The sequence below is a fragment of the Equus caballus genome, chromosome 16 (genome assembly GCF_041296265.1).
Source record: "Equus caballus isolate H_3958 breed thoroughbred chromosome 16, TB-T2T, whole genome shotgun sequence".
In the NCBI taxonomy this organism is placed as follows: Eukaryota; Metazoa; Chordata; class Mammalia; order Perissodactyla; family Equidae; genus Equus; species Equus caballus.
In genome coordinates this window covers 60,446,010-60,468,577 of record NC_091699.1, presented here as the reverse complement: position 1 = coordinate 60,468,577, position 22,568 = coordinate 60,446,010, and the positions used below count along the sequence as shown (strand labels likewise).

General features: G+C 39.3%; 1 protein-coding gene across 47 annotated transcripts in view; it reads left to right on the top strand.

The window, feature by feature from the left end:
* ARPP21 (cAMP regulated phosphoprotein 21) overlaps positions 1 to 15,263 on the top strand; it is a 153,097-nt gene extending 137,834 nt beyond the window's left edge. For all 47 annotated transcript variants that reach the window (XR_011427319.1, XM_070238979.1, XM_070238964.1 and 44 more), the window contains 2 exons: positions 13,164 to 13,312; positions 14,478 to 15,263. Coding sequence is in view for 46 of the 47 variants with exons in the window: in XM_070238979.1 (XP_070095080.1) it covers positions 13,164 to 13,312; positions 14,478 to 14,735 (407 nt within the window). In the remaining variant the exon portion in view is untranslated. The remainder of the gene's footprint in view (positions 1 to 13,163; positions 13,313 to 14,477) is intronic.
* Positions 15,264 to 22,568: the final 7,305 nt, after the last annotated feature.

Sequence of the window (22,568 nt, the reverse complement as noted above, 5' to 3'; positions counted from 1 at the left end):
TCCCTCCAATCTGTCTTATTTGGAAGAAGACCTACAGCATGCATGCTGATGGAGCCACCGACAGAAAAATGGGATTTAGTCCCCGGTTGATGAGAAATTCTGTGTGTGATCCTCTGCAAGTGCTTCTTGGCCCTGTAAGCCTCGGCCTTATCACCCAGAGCTTGCTGGACCAGGAGAGCTCCTGCTCCGTTGTTCACAGCCCGGTTGAATGACTGCAGGCTTACTGGGGGCCAAGCAGAGAAAAGCTCAGAAATTTTAGAAATTTAGGAATTTCCTAAAAAGCTAGGAATTTCATCTTGGAAAAGCTGAAAGCTAGGAATTTCCGCTGTCAGGGAAAGCAGGTGAGGTCCAGATTTCTTGTTCGCTGTTCTTTCAGGCCAAAGGAAGGTTGAGTGACAAGGGAGCAGCCTCAAGGGAGCATAACCATTGGTTAGCAAACTCATAGTTATGTCCTAAACAAGATGAAGCTCCAAAAAGCTGGTTTGGTTCCCCAGACGCCTCACCAAATGCTAGCAGATAGATTTGAGAATGCCAAACTTATCTCTTTCAGACTCATTTGTCCTTCCCTCTCCCACTCCCTTTTCCAGCTCCTTCCCACATTTCTTCTGCCCTTCCTTTTTTAGACCTATGCCTGTCTCCCTCTGTGCTGTGCCCTCTTGATTGGCTGCTAGAAGGGATTTCTTTTTTCCAGAGGCAAAGGGGATAAGAGAAAGCAGTTGACAACTGGTCAACTTTTTCTTTATTCTGCTGCAATGGTGATAAGTCCTTTCCCTTCTGCAGCCCCTCACGCGTTGGCAGGGCTTTGGGCTCTCTATTCTGAGTACATTGCTTCTTCATTCTTTTCCTTCAGGTTTTCGTTTGTTGGCTTATTTTCTATAATGTAGCATTGTAGGATTCTTGTAGGGTGAGTGCAAAAAGGGCAGTTTCTTTATCAACATCATCAATAAATGTTCTTAAGGCGCTGAACGTAGAAGACGGGGCTAGGCAGAGATGTCTAAGAGAGGCTTCCTTTTCCAGAGGATTGTAATCTACCTGGGAAGCAGGATCTATATAAGTGATAAAATATAACCCAAGTCCAAGTAAGGAGGAAGGTGCAAAAAACAAAGAGCCATCCACATATTGGCCATTGCCAGCTGCTCAATCACTGGGATGTGTCTTACAAGAGGGTTCTTAGCCCAGCCCAACGCCAATTGAGAAAAGGATTGTCCCCATTTTACAGATAAGGAAAGTGAAGTCAAAGAAGAGAGATGGCCTCCCGCTGAGTATGATTCGCCAGATCCCATTACCCACTCTATGAGGGGAAAAATAACGAGTGGGTTAAACAATAGGAATTCAAGACAAAAGTATTTATTGAGAGCCAAGGCCCAGCCATGATTCTCAAAGTGTGGTCCCCAGACCAGCAGCATCAGCATCATCTGAGAACTTGTCAGAAATGCAGATTTTCAGGTCTCAACCCAAACCTACTAAACCAGACTGCTGGAGACCAGCAATTTGTGTTTTAACTAGCCCTCCAAGTTATTCAGACACAGGCTAAGGCTGAGAACCATTGACCCAGGGAAAAGAGTTCCAGCTGTGTGGGGAAGCAGGCAATCAGAGGTGGAGACAAGGTGATGAGGCAGGATTGAGTGGCAAATAGTGAGAATCCACACCTCTGCGATGCCAGGATGCAAACCTCCCTGGGTAAGGATGGCCCAGTAAAGCACTCTCTTAGTGGTACCTCTAAGAGTAGACTGGTGTCCTGCCAAGGCTAGAACTTGAGGCCTCTGCTGGGTTCTCTTAGACCCAGTGTGTTTGCATCTCTCATTACCCTGAAGACAGTTGGCCCTGAGGACTCCTTCTGCCTAAAGGTTTAGAGAGCTCCTCGGAGGCCTTGAAGGAATCCTCAGGCAACAAATGTGGGACTATCTTAAAATGCTCATGCTCCATTTGGGTGCTTATAAAGAGTTAACCTTGGCGAAATGTGAGTATTACCCTTGAATGCCTTGGGTTGAAGGGAAAAGTTAACAAGTGAATGATCTGAATCATTTCTTTTCCTACCCTGGAGCAAGCCATTAAAAAAATGAAACTGCTCTGTCATGGTGGAGACAGCCTGCCATAGAGAGATGATTGAAAGAGTCTTCAGGACAGACAATTTGTCCTTCAATTTCATTTTCACTTTGATTATCGTGAAATCGGATTTAAGTGTTGACCATAGCCTCCAATTCCAGCCAGCTGAAAAGATAAGCACATTTGTATTTGTATGGACATGCCCAAAGACTTTTGATTGGAGTCTCAATCCAGATGAAAACAATGCTTTTAAATACCAGTTTCCCACATGGGGAGATTATTTCTTACTGCTGTTACCAAGGATAATCAATCAGTTGATTATGTAGTTGAACAGAAAGTATCTCTTTATTGCTGGTTGGAGTTGTAACGTCATCTGTTGCCCAGAGCCTTTACTTTGGCGTCATGTGTCGGGATATTGAGGAAGAGACGGAATAACAGAGAATCAGAAATCATGTTCCCCAAACTCTAACTATAAGAACTTTATAAACATTCATCCCCAAATTCTCCTTGAAATCTGTTGATTGTGGGTAGAATACACACATTTATGCCAAGCTCAGTTATGGGCTTTTTCTTTTGGTTTTGGTTTTGGTTTCTTTGAGCTATACATTATATAATCTAGAATCAGTCACTCACTCTTGGGTTGCAATGAAATGTAAACAAGTTGATTTTTTAACTTTTTTCTGGCATCTTGAAATTCAAAACTGATTGCTTATATCTACTTGTACCTTAAGGAAAAATCAGAAGAAAATAAACCCTGAAAACATTAGCACTTTGCATTTGGCATATATATGTTCAAAGGATATGTGTCCATGATATGATAGAAAACATCTTACTGATGTTTATTTCAGTTTCTTCATGGAAATTTTATTTAATTGTTTACTTCAGTAGATAATATAGAACATGTCATTGTATCATTGAATCCTTTCAATTAATTTTGAATGGAGAGTTTGTGGGACCATGGGCTTCTCACTCGTCTCTAATCAAGGCTTCTTTCTGTTATTGCCATTTCATGTGGATTGAAAAACACTAATCATATTTATAAAATAAACAAGAGCCTCTTTCCTTCAGATTTTTGTCAGAAGTTATATTGGGTAGCTTCTGTTGCCTTCCCAAACTTATGTTATAGCTTTTTGTTGTGTCTTCTCATAAGCTCTCTGAGCTATCCTGTGTCATCAACGAAGTTGGCAGAGAGGAAAGACCCAGGACACTGTACTGCTGGATCAAATGAGGTATATAATAATGAAGAGGTGACGTTGAAAGCTATCAAATGGTCCAGAGAGAAAATGCAGACTCTCTGTCACTCAGTCTCAACCTTCTTGGTTGTATGCATCCCTTGATGTTTGATGTGCTATGAATCATGACAGGTTCATAGGTTTTCTTACCCTCTCTCAGATTTTTAATCTTTTCATCTTCATTTCCTTTTCCAAAATGTAAAAACCCTCATGTTTGGCTTATGTCAAAACAACAACAAAAATACAAAATCCTGTTGACCCTATGTTCCTCTCTAGCTCTCTGCTCAGTTCTCTGACCAGGACATGGTCTCACTGTCAGCCTTCTCCATGGAATGCCTTTCCTTTTCCTTCCTATCTGGCTGCTTTACTCATCACTGTCTTGCTTTTGTCACGATCATCAGCATATTTTTGAATTTAGGTTCTATTTCTTCCCTTTCTGAGTAGTTGTACAGCTCTAGTCATTGTCACGTTTCTTTCTTGAAACACTCCTCTCCCATCTCTCCCTTGACACCATTCTTTTCTGGTTCTTCTCTTAATTTTCCTACCACTCTTCATTCTCCTATTTAAGTTTCATTTCTCAGGCCAAGATTTGAATAATATTGTGCCTTAGGGCTCCATCTTGATTGTCTTCTCATCTGTACCCACTCATAAATATATTGTCCCCAAGAGCAACTATGTCCTGAATGACTTCCAGATCTGTACCTCTAAGATAGGCTGTTTGCTTAAACAGGCTGCCTGAGCTCCAGAACTCTTTTGCTCATTTGTTTACTAATCATCTCCATTTACGCTCATGTGCTACATAATGACGTTTCAGTCAACGATGGACCACATATACGACAGTGGTCTCATAAGATTAGTACCATATAGCCTAGGTGTGTTGTAAGCTATACCATCTGGGTTTGTATAAGTACACTCTATGATTGCACAAAGATAAAAACATCTAAGGACATATTTCTCAGAATGTATCCCCATTGTTAAGCAACACAGTAGTGTCCTTGTCCTCTTTGTATTACAGCTAAAGCTCTACAGTCAACTCCCTTACCCAAACCGGAACTTGGGATTTATTCCTGGGTTTTTCTTTTCGGTCATCCCCTCCGTGCAGCTCATAGATGCAGTCTCTGACAGTTCTCATCCTAAGTATCTCTCTGATGTGTCCCTTTTCTCCATCCTTACTATCTCTGCCTTAGTTCATGTCTTCATTGTCTCTGCCCTAGATTATTGCCGTGGCCTCCAGTAGATTCTCTACCTCTAGTTACGCAACCTCCAAGAGACTCCTGAAGAATCTTTATGAAATGGCTATCCAGCATTTTATTGTTCTGCTTATAAATCTTACATGGCACTCTAAATCCTTCAATATTAAGTTCCAATTTCATAAATGGCTTTTAAGGCCCTAGGATTTGTGCGCAGCTCCATTTCTATCCTCCTGCACTGCCTCTCCCCATTTCTAACCTGCTGCTACCTCTAAATACTTAGAATCCTTGAACATATTTTTTGTATCTCTGGACTTTTCACATGCTGGTTCTTGTGTTTATACCTCCTTTGTCTTGATTATTCCCTCTTCCCCCACCCCATTAGCAAACACCTGCTCATCTCTGAATACTAGGTTTGAAATGATCTCCTGGAAGCCCTCTGCTACATGCTTCTCATTTTTTCACTCACACCAGAAGTAAGTCTCCTCAGTGATCCTAGAGTCTGAGGCAAGCTCCTATCCTAGTGCCATCCCAGTATTCTACAAGTTTCTGTTTGTGGCCTGTCTCTACCACTTGCATAATCTCTGCGAATGGTTCTTAGAGTCATTCTTACACCAAATGTCAAAGTACAAATAGTCAATAAGGTTTGAAAAGGAAGGCTAAAAGGAATAAAACTTAAATGAACTGAAAATTTGATTGCTTGACATTTAATTTAGGTCAATGGTGTGCCACTGTGGTGAGCTGTCTCGTTCTGACTCACAAGGGTAACTGTTAAAAAATCAGGAATTTTGCCAGCTAGTTGTTAAGCTGTTTGAAGCTTGAAATTGGCCATGGTGGGGATATTTACACCAGGGAAATCAACAAAAACTATAAATCAGGGCTTTTCTTTTTCAGAGTCAGTTTTCCAGTGGATGACTGACATTCACAATTATGGTATAGTCAATTAATCCATGCTCATGTCTGCCAAAGTTGTGATACCAGTAAAACTCCTAGAAGCCAGTTTCTGACAGGTCACATCCTACAGCTCTCTCCAATGTAGGTTTCTCTCCATTCCCACCACCCCTGCATGAGTTCATGTCTTGATTGTCTCTGCCCTAGACTAGTGCTGTTGCCTCCCAGTATACTGTACCAACAGAAAAATATTATTGTTAAATCTACCACTAGAATAATGTTTGGATAAGAACTCGGCCAGTCTGGAATTGAAGAAAAGAAGATAGTTATCTTTACTTGGGAAAAATAATTCATAGTGCTCTTCTTTTTTGGTTTGTTTTTGTTTTGTGAGAAAGATTGGCCCTGAGCTAACATCTGTTGCTAATCTTCCTCTTTTTGCTTGAGGAGGATTGTGCCTGAGCTAACATCTGTGCCAATCTTCCTCTATTTTATGTGGGATGCCACCACAGCATGGCTTGATAAGCAGTGCTAGGTCCACGCCCGGGACCCCAACATGTGAACTCCAGGCCACTGAAGTGGAATGCGCCAAACTTAACCACTAGGCCACTGGGCTGGCCCCTATAGTGCTTTCTTTCATAAAGAGAGCACTTTTGATTCACCATTAGTTACCTATGAAGTAGTTTTTCCTGTTGTGATAGGTAGATTTCTACAGACTGAATCTGTGACCATGGCACTTATTTTCAAAATAGTTGGCCAGGGCTGGGTTACACCCTGTAGCTATGTGACAATGACAGTAATTTGATCACAATGGTGTTGACCCCATAACTTTTGACCTCATGATTATCCTGTTCTAACTAGCTGATCAACAGCAGTGCATCAATGAAAATATCCACCAGAGGGAATATTATTGTAGGGACAGTTATTAGAGCCATCTCCACCTTGACTTTGCCCCAAGCTTAGTCTGGGGAAAGAGCTCCTGATGTTTCCTCAGCAGCAGTTTGCTGCCACCCAGCCTGGCTTTAAGTACATCCATAATTAACACTGGTAGAGGTGCAGGAATGCAAGATTGCCACATTTTCTTCTAAGCCACGCAGCCTCATTAAGAAAGTAAAACGTTTGTGAGTCTTTCATGCAGCTTTTCTCCCTCTGGGTTGTTGAAGCTCTCTGGCTGTCAGCACAGCACTCTGGGCCAGGAAAGTTCAGAGAATTACTTCAATAATATGACAGCCTCTTCCATTTAAAATGGAATTCAATGCCGGCTCCCCTCAGAGGCATTCATTGAAATTCTGTGCATGATCCATTCCTCTAGTCATTTAACAATGTCTCTTATGTTTGCCCTGATTTAAAAAAAAAAAAGAAGGAGAGAAAGAAAACTAGCTTTGTAGTTGTGATAACATGGATCAGGATGTTATAATTGCAGTGAAGAGGCCCCCGAGCTTGCAGTAATAGGATGGTTCATCTGATGTGTACTGCCATTAGAAAATGACCCATGCGTGGATGTTCTCAGGGGACAGTAAAGAGGCTTTTAAGAATTACACTCTGTGCAGTATGAAAGCTAATGAGCAAAAGAGCAAGGAGGAAGAAAAACTGCTGCTTCAGGAAGCATAGTTCCACTTAGGGCCTGACATAGCTTTCCTCAAATTCATTAGGATGGACTGGTCTTCATGGGGACGTGTACTGTAATACCTCCATTCCCAGACAGACTCCCCGCAGGTCATTCTGCATCATATTCCTAAGGAATTAGAACCACTGAATAATAAATGGTAAGGAAAAGAGAGGGAATGGATGCTGAGACTACCAATAAGGAAGGTGAAGGCAGGCATTTACACAAAGATGACAAAAGTCATGATGGGCTTCAACAGCAAACAAAATAAAGCAATTTCTTGTACTCCCCTTTTTGAATTTTTTGGACCATTTTATACTATTTCACTTTATATATAAGAACAGGACAGTTCCTGATTATGATTTTCAGGCTAGATATTTTTATCCTATATCTTAATTTTTGACGTGTTTGAAGATAAAAAAGAAGTGTCTTCCAATTCTGCTTTTTTGTTTTAAAAGTCCCGCTAGGGTTTTAGCTTGCATAAATTAGGAGACGGGTTTAGAGGCAAAATGCTTCAAAAGATTCACATCTTGCTTTCAAAGTTGACTCCACTTGGCCTACATTGTCCACTTGGGATTTATCACCTGGGAGTTATCTTAGAGTAGGATGTTTGTAAAGGCCAGTAAAACCAGATGTCTTCCTGAGCGCCCAAGAACTCCTGGTTCTGGAAGGCCTCAGTGTAAGTGGAACTGTTGGCGCTGTCTTCCACTTTACATGAGGGTAGGGTAGCAGGTAGAGGTCATCCATTGCCCCAAATTCACCTCTTTGAAGTGTAAGGTGTTAGTTCTTCTTTCAGGAAACCATAGAGATATTATGATATCATGCTGCATATCTGTTTTCCACACCCACGGCTACCTTGGGCACCAAGGTGCTGTCGGTAAATGAAGCTAGAAAGGTCTCTCTGTGTTAGAGACAGTGCCCTAGTAACAAAGTAAAGCTTGGGAACAAATCCACAGTGTTCACAGAATTAAAAGGCATAATGATGTGTCTATAAACCCCGGAAGTACAGCCCTCTGCAAGATTTTGATCTCCAGGCCTTCGTCTGATATCCCAGGTCATTTTGTAAAGCACCCGTGTGTCTTCTTTCACCTACCTATTTTTGTCCTTCAAATACTATGAATACTATCTTTGCTTCCAAAGGCCAAGTGACTTTCCTAGGGGTAACCAGGTGCCTAGAAGAGTCACATAACTGAATTGGTGTTACATTTAATGTAGAAAAGTTATTTTTACCTTATATTTTAAGATCACTTTGAGAAAACAATCCAAAGTAAATATACAGAGTCTTCAAAGATTGTGAGGCGAGCCATTATTTGAAATGGTCCTAGTACTTGAAAAGTGTAGCATCAGCTGATTAGAAACTAATGACATAAATGAAAATGTCCATTTGACTAACTTCCACTCCACTCCCACCTGACTGTCTGTCTGGTGTTCCATTATCTGAGTAATAAAACTTTAGAACTGTTTTTGAGTGGTATGAGTCGATTTTGACAGGGCAATTATGCTTTACTCTTGATTTTCTTTCTTTCTTTGACGCTAACAATATCTTGTTCAACAAACTGCATCAAAACTCTTGTCCTCTTTACTTAATGGCTTTAACTATTGAGAAAAGAATTACTGAAATAAGTGGACATTGAGTACTTGCCACGCTAAAGGAATTGGGTTAGGATATGAGAGTCAGAAGAACGTATAAGAAATAGTACTACAATGTAGTGAGCAGGAGCAAGGGTGCCAAAGTCAGAAAACCACAGCTTAAATGGCAGCCTTCCCTCCTACCAGGCATGTGACCTTGACAAGTTCCTACGTCTCTCTAAGTCATAGTTGTCTCTTTTGTAGAAAAATTTTAATAACAGTGACTGCTTCCCAGGATTGTTACGACAATAAAGATAAAAGCACATAATTCACTATTTGGATTAAAGTTAAGTGACCAACAAATACAGCTAGTTAGCTATTTATATCTTCTTCAAAGAAGATGAAAATGTAGAGGAATCGATAGGAAGTCAAGACGCAGAACCAGGCAGATCTTGGAAAGTGGCACAATGCACAAACTGTAAAGTTCAGCAAAGGGAGAGGCGAGTCCTGGATCAGCATTTTTCTTCTTCATCTTCTTCACCAGCCATGCCACAGCTGAACTGCTATGATTCCGTCTTAAAACTTTGTACAGAGCAGAGTTTGAATTCATAATCAAACAGCTCACCAGTTCTTTAGGAACTCGGAGAAATATTTTATCCTGGTTCATCCAAGATAAGTGATTTTTATATTAAGCAGGTTATTAACTTTAATCATTGGAAAAGACATTCTACCATATTAAGAAGATTTTACTTAATAAATACAGCACAAAAATTCTACTATTTGGGCGGGTTGGGGGAGGTAGTGACAACTGGTTAGCTTGTCAATTAATTTGTTCTGTAGATATTTGCCTTCTTAACTACTCGCTTCCCCACCTTAAACCTCCAAACCTAACAACAACAGCTAGGGCAACAAAAACCTGAAAATACAGGTTTCTCCTTTATCATTTCATTCATTTCCAAAACGTTGGATCTGTAACAAAGTATTCAAATAAGATTTAAATAATGTTAGTCACAATCACACCAATTGATAATCTCTAATCAATTTACACATTCTGATTTTTCGTAATTGTGCTACATCAGGAAAAATGTTTCCTTGACAGAATTTTAATGGGCTATGCTCAAACTACAAATCGTATTCAATAACTGTTGTATTTTAGTAGAGACACTATTAAATTTTCAGATTTATAAGATCCAGACATTTTAAATCTTATAAATCTTCAGTCTTAGCAGAGTGCCTTCTTTTATTTGCTAGGAGGCATTTGTCCATTCCTAACCTTTTTATCTTCAGAAAATAAATGATGCATGTGACTTGAAAATCGAATTAATCTTGACTGAAAAAGAAATAATAAAAATAGCTAATGTTTTTATGATCTCCATAGCAAGCCTACAGGGCAGATACTGTTGCTGTTTCTGTTTTGTAAGATGCATTGTATCTTGCTAATCCTCAATAAATATGAAAAAACGATCATTTCACAGCTAAGAATTCACAAACTGGAACACATTTCTCATTTGAATAGACGAGATAAGCAGGTTGCTACTAGTGCTGCCATCTCTGCCTTTGGGTGTGTCGTGTTTCGGGCAGACACAGCTAGTTCATTCTTAGGTCACTGCTATCACATTTCTATTCATCTATTCCTGGACCAGAGCTCAGATTCACATTCCAAACAGCCTCCAGTCTGAAAGACCATTTTGATATCTACCTTCAGTGACATAATTTGAAGAAATGGGTACCTCCAATTAAACCATTCCAGGTGTAAATTTCTTGCCTGGACAGTGAATTGAGAAATGAATGAGATTCATGAATATAAATTGGGCTTTCCTTACACTTAAGTTTTCATTTTGAAATTGTAGACCGTTACTCGCTCCCCACATAAATCTTGATTTGCCTTAAGTGTGTTTACCGTGGGAACCCCAGTGCAGAGCTGGAAGACCATTGCTGTGCATAACTGAATATTAGAGTTCACAAATCATCGTCAGAGGAGGCCTGGGGAGGGAGACGCTGCAGTGTGACTGCCTCTGTGCTCTCAGCAAAGATGAATTGCGCTCTTCCAGGCTCTGCATCTTTATCGGGATGAGAAGACCCAACCTCCTCACTCTTTCTCTCCTTGAATATTATTTGATGTGTGCTTCCTCTTCCTTCCAAGACCTTTTGTTTTTTGTATGTCTTAATATCTCTGTTTTCATAAGACTTATATTCCCTTCTCTTCAATTTTGGGTTAGAACTGGTGTAATAAATGAATCTCTCAGAGGCCACCTCAATTTATTTTTGAACAGACTCTGTAAAAGAGTCATTTTGAAGATGACTCTGTGAAAGGATGGAAGGATTCAATAAGCAAATACATAAATAATCTTCATACACAAGGCCACTGCACCTCTCCTCCGCTCCTCCCCTCCTTCCTTTCCTCTCCTGTTTTTGTTTACTTAGTAGCTGTGTGTATTCTGCAAAAGGGCCATTGAGGCCAGCTGGGCTTTCAACATAGGACCAAATATAAGTCAGAATTTTAAAAGACATTTCTCTCATTTTCACCCTGTGCTTTGAATCTTCAGCCAGAAACAAGGATCTATGATATTTGCCATTACGTGAATTTGAGAGTGTGCTCCCATTGCCTACTCTTTGCTATAGAACTAAATGGTAAGGAAGACTTGGTCATAGGTTTTCTACAATCATACCAAGTTATTTTCTTGCATATATAATAATTCTTGCTACAAGGCATATGATGTGGCTAGAAATAATGTCCTCATGAAATAGTAAAATAGCAACAGAATTTTTCAGGGCAAATGGATATATGAATTAAGGGAGGAAATCTAGACAATGGGAAATAATAGAAGACAATTTTTTTGCCATTAATGTTAAAAGCAATTTCTCCCCCGTGCCTCTGCATATGAGGCATTTGGGAGGTGGTGAGGACCGTGACATGGCCTTCGTCACATTTCTTATTCCCAAGTCTGATGGTTTTTCCCTGTTGTATAAACTATAAACACTTTAGCTATGCAGCCCTCTGAGCTGACGTTAGTCTTACACAGATCTGCAGAGCATATTAAAGGAAGGCTTTGACTGTGTACAGTCTAGTGTAGCTAGAAGGAAGGTGGTCAATACTCTTATATTCTTAACATGTAGTGTCTCTACAAGAACTTAAAATAACTCAAGTTAAAACCACTATGAAAATGAAGTCGGGTGAGTAATGTCAATGTAAAACAATGCGACACATAAAGAAGGTCAAAGGGTGACTTTGTAAATTACACCCTTGCTTCACACACCAATCTCAGGCACAGGTCAGGCCTCCCAACTTGGCTTTTCCCCTAGTTTGCTCTCTCATGAGTTCTAGACTGACTACACCTTGTTTCCATCTTGTTTTATGAATTGAACTGATCTCCTAACTCAGGGACTGTTTGCAAGCCATTTCCCCAATATTTCTAAGATGAGTGAAGATGTTTTTTGTATGGCAAAAGAGAGCTAAATATTGTCCTCTATAAAGACTATAATTTTACCTTTCCTCAATATAAAGTTAAAACTCTCACATGCACTCAACTAGAGAGTATTTGTTAACAATGCATATTGATTAGGAAGTTTTTTACCCTTTGTTTCAATTTTTAAAATCCTATTGTAAAACTTACAGTCTTTAAGAAAATCTATGATTTTAAAGATTCTATCTCAGAGAATTGTATCAAGACAGCAGTTCCACTTATTCTCAGATACTCCATATGGTTAGTACCAGGAGCTCTGAAAAGACCCTATTTTATAGCATGAAGTGAATCTGTTTCATTTTTCTACCACCATGTCATTTTCACCTAAGTCATAAATTTCTTCCCAACATTTATAAGAACAGTTCACAGCCTTCCTTTAAGAATGCATTTTAAACCATTTGTTGTGGTAAGAATTAAAATAATTAGAACAAATAAATTATGGTCTACTTAAAAAAGGAAGAAAAAAAAATCCAACTAACTGACGCATCCAGAAGAACACAAGCAGATAAATGTTTTAAATGCTGTATTCTGTATTATCTATTATATGTACATGGTCACCTATTGGAGTGTTTTCTCTTGGGAGTTAGTGGTGAAACAAGACATGCTATATTTTTCACTTTCTGTTGCCTTTTGTCTAAGGCAATGGATGTTGAATTAGGGTAGTGAATCATTTTGTTCATTAGGACATGGAAAATAGAATGCATCTGAAGGTAATAGGTCATTTGGTGATCTCTAGGTGAAATGAGGTTGTGCAGAAAGGTAAGAGAATAAGAAATAAGCTTGATAATCTGTGAATTCTCCAAATGTCATCAAACCAAAGCTAAAGACAAACATGAAAGGTATAATTTATAGCTATCAACTTGTGTCGATAGAGGTCTCTGTTTTTGTGTTGTGAAGAATTTACCATTGTCACAAGATGCTCATTGGGCTGTTCTGCATAAGGATGGAAATATCAGTGAATTTTTTGCAGTCATACTCTTGTCCACCCTTAGAAGCAAAAAATGCATTCTTAGCAAATAACGTTCTTGAGAGTGTTATCTGGATAACATTCGTGATATGGAAATTGAAATGTCTGAATCTTGCCTTGTGAGCAAGTGCTCTGACCCCATGAAATATCACTTGTGTTCTTCCTGGCACAACCAGTTCAAAAAGTGGTTTTTCTTTGCAGGTTACCAGCCGGTCTTGTCTGGTCAACAAGGGTTCCAAGGCCTACTGGGAGTGCAGCAGCCGCCTCAGAGTCAGAGCGTGATGAGCAACCAAACAGGAACTCCGGTGCAAAGCGTGATGGTCTCCTACCCAACCATGTCTTCTTATCAGGTGCACATCAGCAGCTTGGAAATTATGGGTCATAAAGTAGCACTTGCCAAAGTAGAGGCTATGGATATGTCCCTATGTCTGGTGGTTGGCTGGGTGGTAGGTGCTAGGCACAGCCATTGTTAATGGTTGACTTTGAATCAAGATTGTAATAGACAAGTAGAAAATGGGAACCGTAAGCTTCTATAACTACTATGACTTTTGAGTGTTCTGCCAGGGGTGGCCCCATAGAAACTTTTATTTGTGGAAGAAAATTCCTTAGTCTAAAGTTCTATTCACGAAGACCTTTGGGTATTCTATTGAAATTTTGCTTATTGAGAGAAAGCCCTCTTGACAAACTCCCATTCATTTTTGTACACACCCCAACTGTTTATTTTACCACAATTTTATGTTATAAGAGATTTTAAAATGGCATTTCAGATTCATTCAAACAGCATTTATGGGCCTAAAAATTGCATTTTTAGACTAAACCCATATCTGATATTTAAAACATTTTATGCACTCTTTTGTGATTTATATCCTGAAATACACTGGAAGCGGAAACAAAGGGTTAGTGAAATGCTTTCATCATTAAATTTGGCTGCACTGGGTACTTCTGGACCTAAAGAACTTATCCTCAGCCCTCCTACCCTGACAATCTGTATTCACATTGCATCAATTCCTATCTCCAGCTCCATATTAGAGGTTCCTTACAGCTGCAGTTTGAGAGCCAGGTAGGTGGCTGGGACAAACGCCCCTTTTGCTATAGATGGGTCCAGGCCACTTTTTTGCATAAAACCAGAATGGGAGCTTCACTTTGCAAACTGAGAGAAATCCAGAGCAGGAGATCCAGGCTGCAGTACCTGGAGGGTAACGAGACAGAAAGAGGGAAACTCAGAACTAACATGTTCAGAGTATTTATTGCCTGCCAGACATGTACCAAGCACTGTCCATAATCCCTGCAATCCTTTTAGTGGTAGTTTGAAGTATCATTATGCAAATTGTCTAGGGAATCAGAGAGGTTAAGTGACTTGCCCAATGTGAAACTGCTGATAAAAGTTAGAGCCGGGATTGGTGACATGTTAGATCTAACCCAAAAGCTTGAATGTTTTTCATGACACCACAGTAGCTCATTGCATGCCCCAGAATAACCTCGTCATGCAGGGTTCTCTCTTGTCTCTTCCTACAGGTGCCAATGACCCAGGGTTCTCAAGGACTGCCCCAGCAGTCTTACCAACAGCCAATCATACTACCTAACCAGGCAAGTCAAGGGTCACTCCCAGCCACTGGAATGCCTGTTTACTGTAATGTCACACCGCCGACCCCTCAGAACAACCTTAGGCTGATTGGCCCACACTGCCCCTCCAGCACTGTCCCCGTGATGTCAGCTAGCTGCAGGACAAACTGTGCGAGTATGAGCAACGCCGGGTGGCAGGTCAAATTCTGAGTGATCTGGCTGGAGTACATTTCTTCAGATATTACTCATGGCCTTTAAGGGAAGACGAGCAAGGTGGAAAACTGGCTGAGGACTTAAGTATTCACTCAACACTCAAATGATTGCTGCTGGTATTCTGTAAAAAAAAAAAAAAAAAAGACTAATACACACATTAGCTGGTTAATGGTGCATATTTCTGTCATGTCTGCTAGGTATGCCTTTATAGCTTAGCTAGTGACATGAATTCATCAAGGTAAGATTTTCTCCTACCACTGAATACCACTGTGTAGATTATAATATCCCTAATTTGGATTCTTAGTTTTGTACTTTGTGTTGAGTTTGTGATGCGAAAAGTATTTAAAAATTATATACTGAAATCACATTGTACCAAAGCTGTAATGGAAAAGAATTGATGAATGGAAGGAATAATTTATATACTCTATAGAGTTTTCTTTTTTTAATGGATATATACTGTATTGTAGTGTTTAATCAAAATAAAATTATTTGACCTTACAGAGGAAGGTCATGTTTTTACTACCAGTTTGGTTCACTCTCTCTTCAATGTGTGTTTGCTTATGTGTCACTGTTATCCTCTTTGAGCCTATTTCATGGACAATGCATGGAAAGGATGTTCCAGGCATTTTTTAAGTGAACTGGCATCACATTGGGAGATGTGGTAGACAAACCGTTAACCAATGCTACAGGCATCCTGGAAATAAGATGGCACCCATTTCATCCATTCATTGACTTCACATTTTTTAGATGTATACTTTGGTTTTAGTTTTAGATCTATTGAATGCATGTAGCTATCCTTCCCCAATTAGGAAAACCTGAATGTCTTGGTAATAGCAGCCCTATACCAAACCCGGTTCCACCTTCATTCAAGTTCCACCATCTACCTGGAAAATAAGATTTCTTTGTTTAGAGGAAAATCAGAAGAGGCATGGTCTAATTCCACCAATTATATTGGGTCATGCAATATAAAGTGCCACTAGTATTGACAGTGAGTCAATACTCAAAGATGCTAATGTTTGTCCTAGTAACATAGAAGGAGGTAAAATATAGCAATAATTTGGTCACAAAGACTCAGAACACTGGCAAAACATTTACAAGAAGCTTGTTCCTGTCCAATCTCCAAATGTTTAATCAATTGTGGATTCTGCAGGTAAGATTGGTTTATAAAAGCCTTTGAGAAACAATAACAGAAGTCTGAATAATAGCTGTGGTCCTTCTGGGAGATATTTAATGGGGGAATAAAGCCCCAGAGCTTCCCCTTTGCTACCACAGTACAAGGACTAATAGTTTTGTATTTTATATTCTCTGCCTAAAAATTGTTATTACCAAATAGAGGGATATGAAGAGTGTATCTGGATAATTCCCATTGTTTTTCATATTATCACATTATCTGTGTTATATTTTTCCATTTTCATGTTGTTTAGCTGGAGATGGAATTAAGCAACTGGTTAAAAACTCTAACAGATGACCATTTCTCAAGTTTATACCGTCGTTTTCTTTTTCCTTTAAAAAGGAAGTTTTACACATACTCTCATTAGCTTCATTCCTTGTGAAGTCTGTCCCATTTCCACAGATATCAGTCTATAGATTTCTTCACTGTAAATAATCCCTGACCTTGAAAAATGTTATAAAAACAGGATGTTGCATTTTTTTTTTATTGAGCCATTAAGCCCATAGGCTGAGTAGCTATTAAACCAATAACTGCGCTGAGAAGGAGCAATGTGTTTGCCTAATTAATTCTTTCCCCTAATGAAAGGAGGGGGCTGACCAACATAGATTCGTTTTTGAAATATATTCTCCATTTAGCCCTCTGATCTTGGCAGTGGTCCCAAACTCAAGAATTTAAATACGAGTCTGAATGTTTATCTTCTTTTCATAGAATTCTGGGAAATTTTTCTCTTTTCTTTAATGATTCCTAGAATTACTGAGCCTTCTTTCCCATGGATTTGAAACATACAGCATGTTAGTAGTAAAGACAGGCCTTCTTTCTCTTTGGCCACTTCTCCAAATGTGCCACCCTCTCTCCTATTTAGACGTTTGACTTTCATTGCATAAATCCCTTTGGATACCATTTCGGGCTGAGCCTTATTCTCTATTTTCACTAAATATTGACATCCAGCATTATGTTATTCTAAATCTTACAATATGCTTACTGACTTTTACATTAGAATATCTGAGATGGTCAGAAAGAGAGATAGTTTTGTTAGTGAAGCTTTTCCAGAATCAATTTATTGTCAGAACATTCCATTTTTTTATGTTGGTTAATAATTTTATCACAATCACATTTTGTAATTACCTATTATTCAATTTGTAAGCTTACATAGAAATATATGGATACATATATATGTAAATATAAAGATATATAGATATAGTCATCTCTAATAATCTTCTATACCTCTGTGTGAGTATAAAACAGAACAAGAGTGACTTATGCTTTCATTTATTCAGCAAACTTTTAGTGCATCCTTGATTGTATCCTAATTATGTGGCACTATTCAAAATGAGTACAAATAAATTTAAAGCACTTAGATTTATTCTTGTAAGTTTTATCATACATTTGGTTTTTCTGTGATCATTGGAACTTAATGTGCTAACTAGGTACCAATGAATTTCAGCCATAATTTTTTACTGTTTTACCGTAGTTCCGCAGGATGTGGGGTGGGATAGGAGAGTGTGTTATATAACATTATGGAAATGGAATTATGTAATTAGTTATAAGTATGGTTGGAGGATTTAGAACAAAGTTACAAATCATCATAACACAATAAGTGGGTACATTTGAGCCAGAGGAGCTTTACAAGAGAGATTTGAAGGGCAAAGCGAATACAATGGGGGAAGAAAGAATGCTGCTGCAGAAATGGCTTTTGAGATCGAATAAATGCATATTTAGACTCTGCTTCCACTTTTGCCAGCAGCTAGAGTGTGATGGGATGCTCTCATCCTCCCATCCTCCTGTTACCTGCATTCTGTACAAACAGGTACATTCTGTGGATAGAGGCGCAGGCCCACCCCTCCCCTGTGCCCTGGCACTTACCATCACAGGCAACTTCATCACTCACAGACCAAAAAGAAAGGATTGTAAATACCTCACCCTAAGGGTGGAGTTAAAATAAATCATTTGGATTTTGCATCCAAGCAATTTATTAGAATATTATCTATAATATTAGTATTAGATATAATAGTATCTATAATATTTTCCGTGGAAGACTGTTTCTTCGGGCTACTTATAGACGTTATTTGAGAAAGACTCTTCCAAGGACAATTATGATTGGGAGACAAAGTTACTGAATGTTAAGCAATCTTTTTAAAAGCTATCTGATTTCTGGAAACCTTTAATATATCACTTAATATTGTGAATTTCCATGGGGGAGGCATAATTTGCATAATTTCTCAAACTTATTTGAACACAATATCCTTTTTTCACAGAATACTATATCAAAAAGACTAATATTATGAGGAACATATATTTGTTAAAAGTTATATTAGAAAGTCCTGAAATAAGAATACTAATATAGTTCTTCTATTTCTGTAGAAACTATGTTACATATCAACATGTAACATCACAATACTACTTCCAACCGTGACAGCTTTTGGTAACTACTCTAATATTTCCTCCATGAATGTGTGAGGCTGGGAGGTAATGACACAGCGCCAATTTTTCTGGCCTTTTTGTTTTGAATTCTTAATCTTGAAGGATGTGATATTTATATCTAAAATTATAGCAACAGCCATATAGATATATATATACAGTTACCTCTAATGATCCTTTAACTGCTACGTGAGTGTAAAAGAGAACAAGAGTGATTTATGCATTCATTTAATCAACAAGCTTTTATTACATGCTTACTAATTTCAAGACCTTGTGCCATGGTCTATGGAGCCCCTGCCTTTAGGAAGTTTATGAGTTTTCAGAATAAATTATACCAGATAAATAACTAAAAATATAGGAAGTTAGTCATGTGAAAAATACATGTAAAAATAGAGTTTTGGAGAAGGAACAGATGGCTGCTGGCTGCTGGCTGCTGGCTGTGGCTTTTGCCCTGGGCTACGTTGGATAGGTGGAATGTGGGCGTGGAGACAGGGTGGGTGAATCACAGCTCCAGCCAAGAGAAGCGCTGCAAAGAGAAAGAAAGAACCACAGGAAAATAGCAACGTTATAATTCGAGTTGGTTACAGTAGGAGGTGACTAGATAGAAGGAGGGGACAGGAGGAGTATTTGGAAATTCATGGTGGGTCTGGCTGGCATGACCTCAAAACCCAAGCAAAGAGTTAGTAGGCAACTAGGGCCTTCTGACAATTTTTGAATGAAAGGTAATGTGATCTCAGCCATGGTTCATAAAGAAACATGGGCCTCAAAAGGTAGGATGAATTAGACTCGAAAAGGCTCTTCATTGAGAAACTGGAGGTGAACACAATAGTTAAGGTTTGGCACTGAACCATGGCTACCATTAGTATTGTTGGTATAAATCAGAAATGAGTTCCAGCTCTTCACTCTTAATACTTAGCAATTCTATTGCATGCACAGCAAAGCTTTAGTGGTATATATCTTATTTTTTGCTCTTGGACAGAAACTTCTGAATGTCAATGCCCTGTCTTTAGCTGCACTAAAAGGCACAGTTACTATAACTCGTCAGAGTAAAACAAATGAAGACTGAGCTGAAACTGCAGACAGCATGGGAGGGCTGCCAAGTCTCCATTACAATGTATTCAGTATTGATACACAATATGCAATGAAATCTGATTGTCAGCTTCCTATTTCCCCTTGTTTAAAAAAATCGATAGAACGCTTATTCATTATAGCTCAGAAAAAAATTTTTGTTTTCTGTACCGTTATGGATGCCACTTCTACACAAGACCAGAAATCTTTGCTTCTTCCCATGTTATATTGCCCAAAACTCTCTTTACTAGGAAAGTTGTTCTCTTTTGGGCTTTGAGATTATTTTCCAGTAGTTCTCAGCTTTAGTGTTTGTTTCAAGTTCAAATCTTTATCACTTGATTTCTATGGGGCTTTGCAACCTTCAATCTTCTCTACAAAAAGATTTGCCACGATTATGTGTCATCAGTGGCAAGAGCTTCTTACTCTTTGAGCTGGGTTCTCTGCTGCTCCCAGCTTTGTGTGCACAGTGGGGGAGAAAGGCATCCGATACTTTTTGTTTTTTGTAGAGGAAAATCATTTCCTGATTGATGTCCTAACAGAGATCTGATTCCTCTACTGGGCATGAGGCTGCATTCTCTAAGACAATATTAACCATCTCCCTGACTGCAGAAGCTCAAGGAATGCTTTGATGTTTGTGTTCATTATTTGATTTGTTTTGTTTTACTGCTTTACTCCATTTTGATCTCTCTGTTGGCGTAGAAGGAGAGGGACGAGGTCAGATATTGAGCAAACAGGAGAAGACATAAATCTGAATAGAGGTGAAGCCTGAAACTGGATTTGATGGACCGTCAAGAAACAAATCCAACAGGCATATCATGATGATGCATCTGCAGATGATGCATAGGTCCAGACAGATTCGGCTGGATAGTATCCTGTTGGAGGAGAGTCGTTTTCTGAACGCTCAAGGCCTCACTCCTACAGTGTCTGATATATACAGGAGATGGGGGGAGGGGCATGTGCGGGGGTTGGGGAGAGGGAGCAGGTAAAGCAAGGAAATATACAGGACCTGGAATTCAAATTAGGGCAGCTTATTGTGAAGTTTTGAATCAGTTTGTTGCTAAAAGATCCAGCACCCCCCATAAGAATGGCCCAAGAAAATAGATATGGCTAAATGTGGGGGCAACTTAGGGCTATATTTCTTCCTGTGTACTCCAAAAGTTTTTACTGTGTTAATGGCTTTGAAACCATCAATGTTTGCATTGTCATCATGGTTATCATAAGACTCCCCACCTTCCTGCAGTTCTATTTCTTTTGCATATGGAGTTTGCAGCTGATTCTCCCAGGTTCTTGAGCAAGTAGGTCAGTAGGAACTTCTGTCTGTGCAAATGTGTTCTCCCCTTGTGTGTAAAATACCCCGGCTAACACGGGGTTCACATTTCCTTAAGGAAATATGAGTATGCTTACCTTTCCATTATAGGGACATTGGAAGAAATGCCACTTGTGTAGTGCAGCCTGGCTTCTTTGCATCAGTCCCATAAACTGTTTCTAAGCTCATGAAAAAGTTAGAAGCAGGAAAATCACCTGTTTTTTCAAGAAACAGGACAATTACCTGTCTTTTCAAGTGTCTTAAATTTTTGGCCTACAAGAATGAGGCCACGTTTTCAAATGAAATGTGTGAGCCAATTTCACCCTTTTCAAAAGAGAGAGGAGTTCCTTAAGGTGCTTAATAGTAATGTAATAGAGAGCAATGGCCTGAGACCGAAAAAAGAAGCAATTTAAATTGGACATTAAGAAAATTTCACTTGAAGCAAGGGCAATTATACATTGAAATAATTTCCTAAGGGAGAAACAGTGAGATGCCATTAAGCAGAGTTGTTTAAAAGAGAGTAGATAAAAACACTTGCAGCCGAATCTGCTGGAAGATCATTTTATGATTTATTGCTTCACTGTGCCTCTGTGTCATCCTCACTGGAGATTTACCAGGCTCAGTTAGCTTACTTTACATCAGGGGAGGACCCGCACGGTTCCAGAGAACTAGAATGTCTGTATTCTATTTTTCTTGATGCAAAAATACAAAGCTGTAAGTGAAATACTGGTGACAGAGGCGAGGAGAACACAGGTGGCTCCGGTTGCTCAAAATCTACTGTGTCACACAGTGTCCTAGGATGTTTTTTGACATACACGTGAACACACATATGTACCTGTATCTATTATCTATCAATATATCTGTGTCTATGTATCCATCTAATCTTATTTAAACCTTCAAGGCAATTAATTGATTGATTTGTTCAAATTGGTGGCTGTTAATCAGTGGGTATTACTGGGCATGAGGACACATGACATGATTATTTGATCACAACAACATATTGCTGTACCTGCAGTGTGGGATATAAAAACCATCCTTTACCCGATGTCAGAAGTCTTGAGTTCTGAATCCCACCAACTCCTCCCACCCTGCTCCCTCCCCGCGACACACACAGGGATTTGTGCCAGTCCCTTAACCTCACAGTTTCACATTTTACACTTGTAAATAGAAATGTAAAGTGCCATATTGGCTGAACAGTATTCACTTATAGAGGTTAAACCAATTTTTTAGTGCATGGTTGTGTATGATTCTAAATGAACAACAGGCTGCCACATGGACCTAAAAATTTCCCTGAAATTCTCACTATTACGGTCCTTTCAGGAAACCTATGCATTTTTAGTGGATATTTTAAATTTTCTCTTATGCTGTCTTATAGTGACTTCCAAGAGGAATCCATCATTGGAGTCTTGTCTTCTAATCTTAATGTCCCCTAACTCATTCAAGAAAAGGGGCATGTCACACCCTCACTCAGCCTCCATTGGTCTTCCCTGTATCTACACCATGACTAATGTTTGTTTATATGGGGTGTTCCAACCTGGGATGATTCAAAGGTACAGTGTTTGTATCCAGCCTTATTTAACATGTATGTGCAAGCCCCACACTATTGGTAGGGATGGACACACACTGCGGCTCCAGCTGCCTGAGTGTGGGTTCATGTGGAACGAGCAAGTCAGCAGGGCAGAGGACCCAGAAATGCCTCCAGGCATTCAGAACATTCACAGTTCTTTTTTCTCCTTGTCCTCAAATTCTGTATTGGTTTCCTATGGCTGCTATAACAAAATGCCACAAACTGGGTGGCCTAAAACAACAAAAGTATATTCTCTCAGTTTTGGAGGCTAGAAGTCCAAAATCAAGGTGTTGGTAGGAT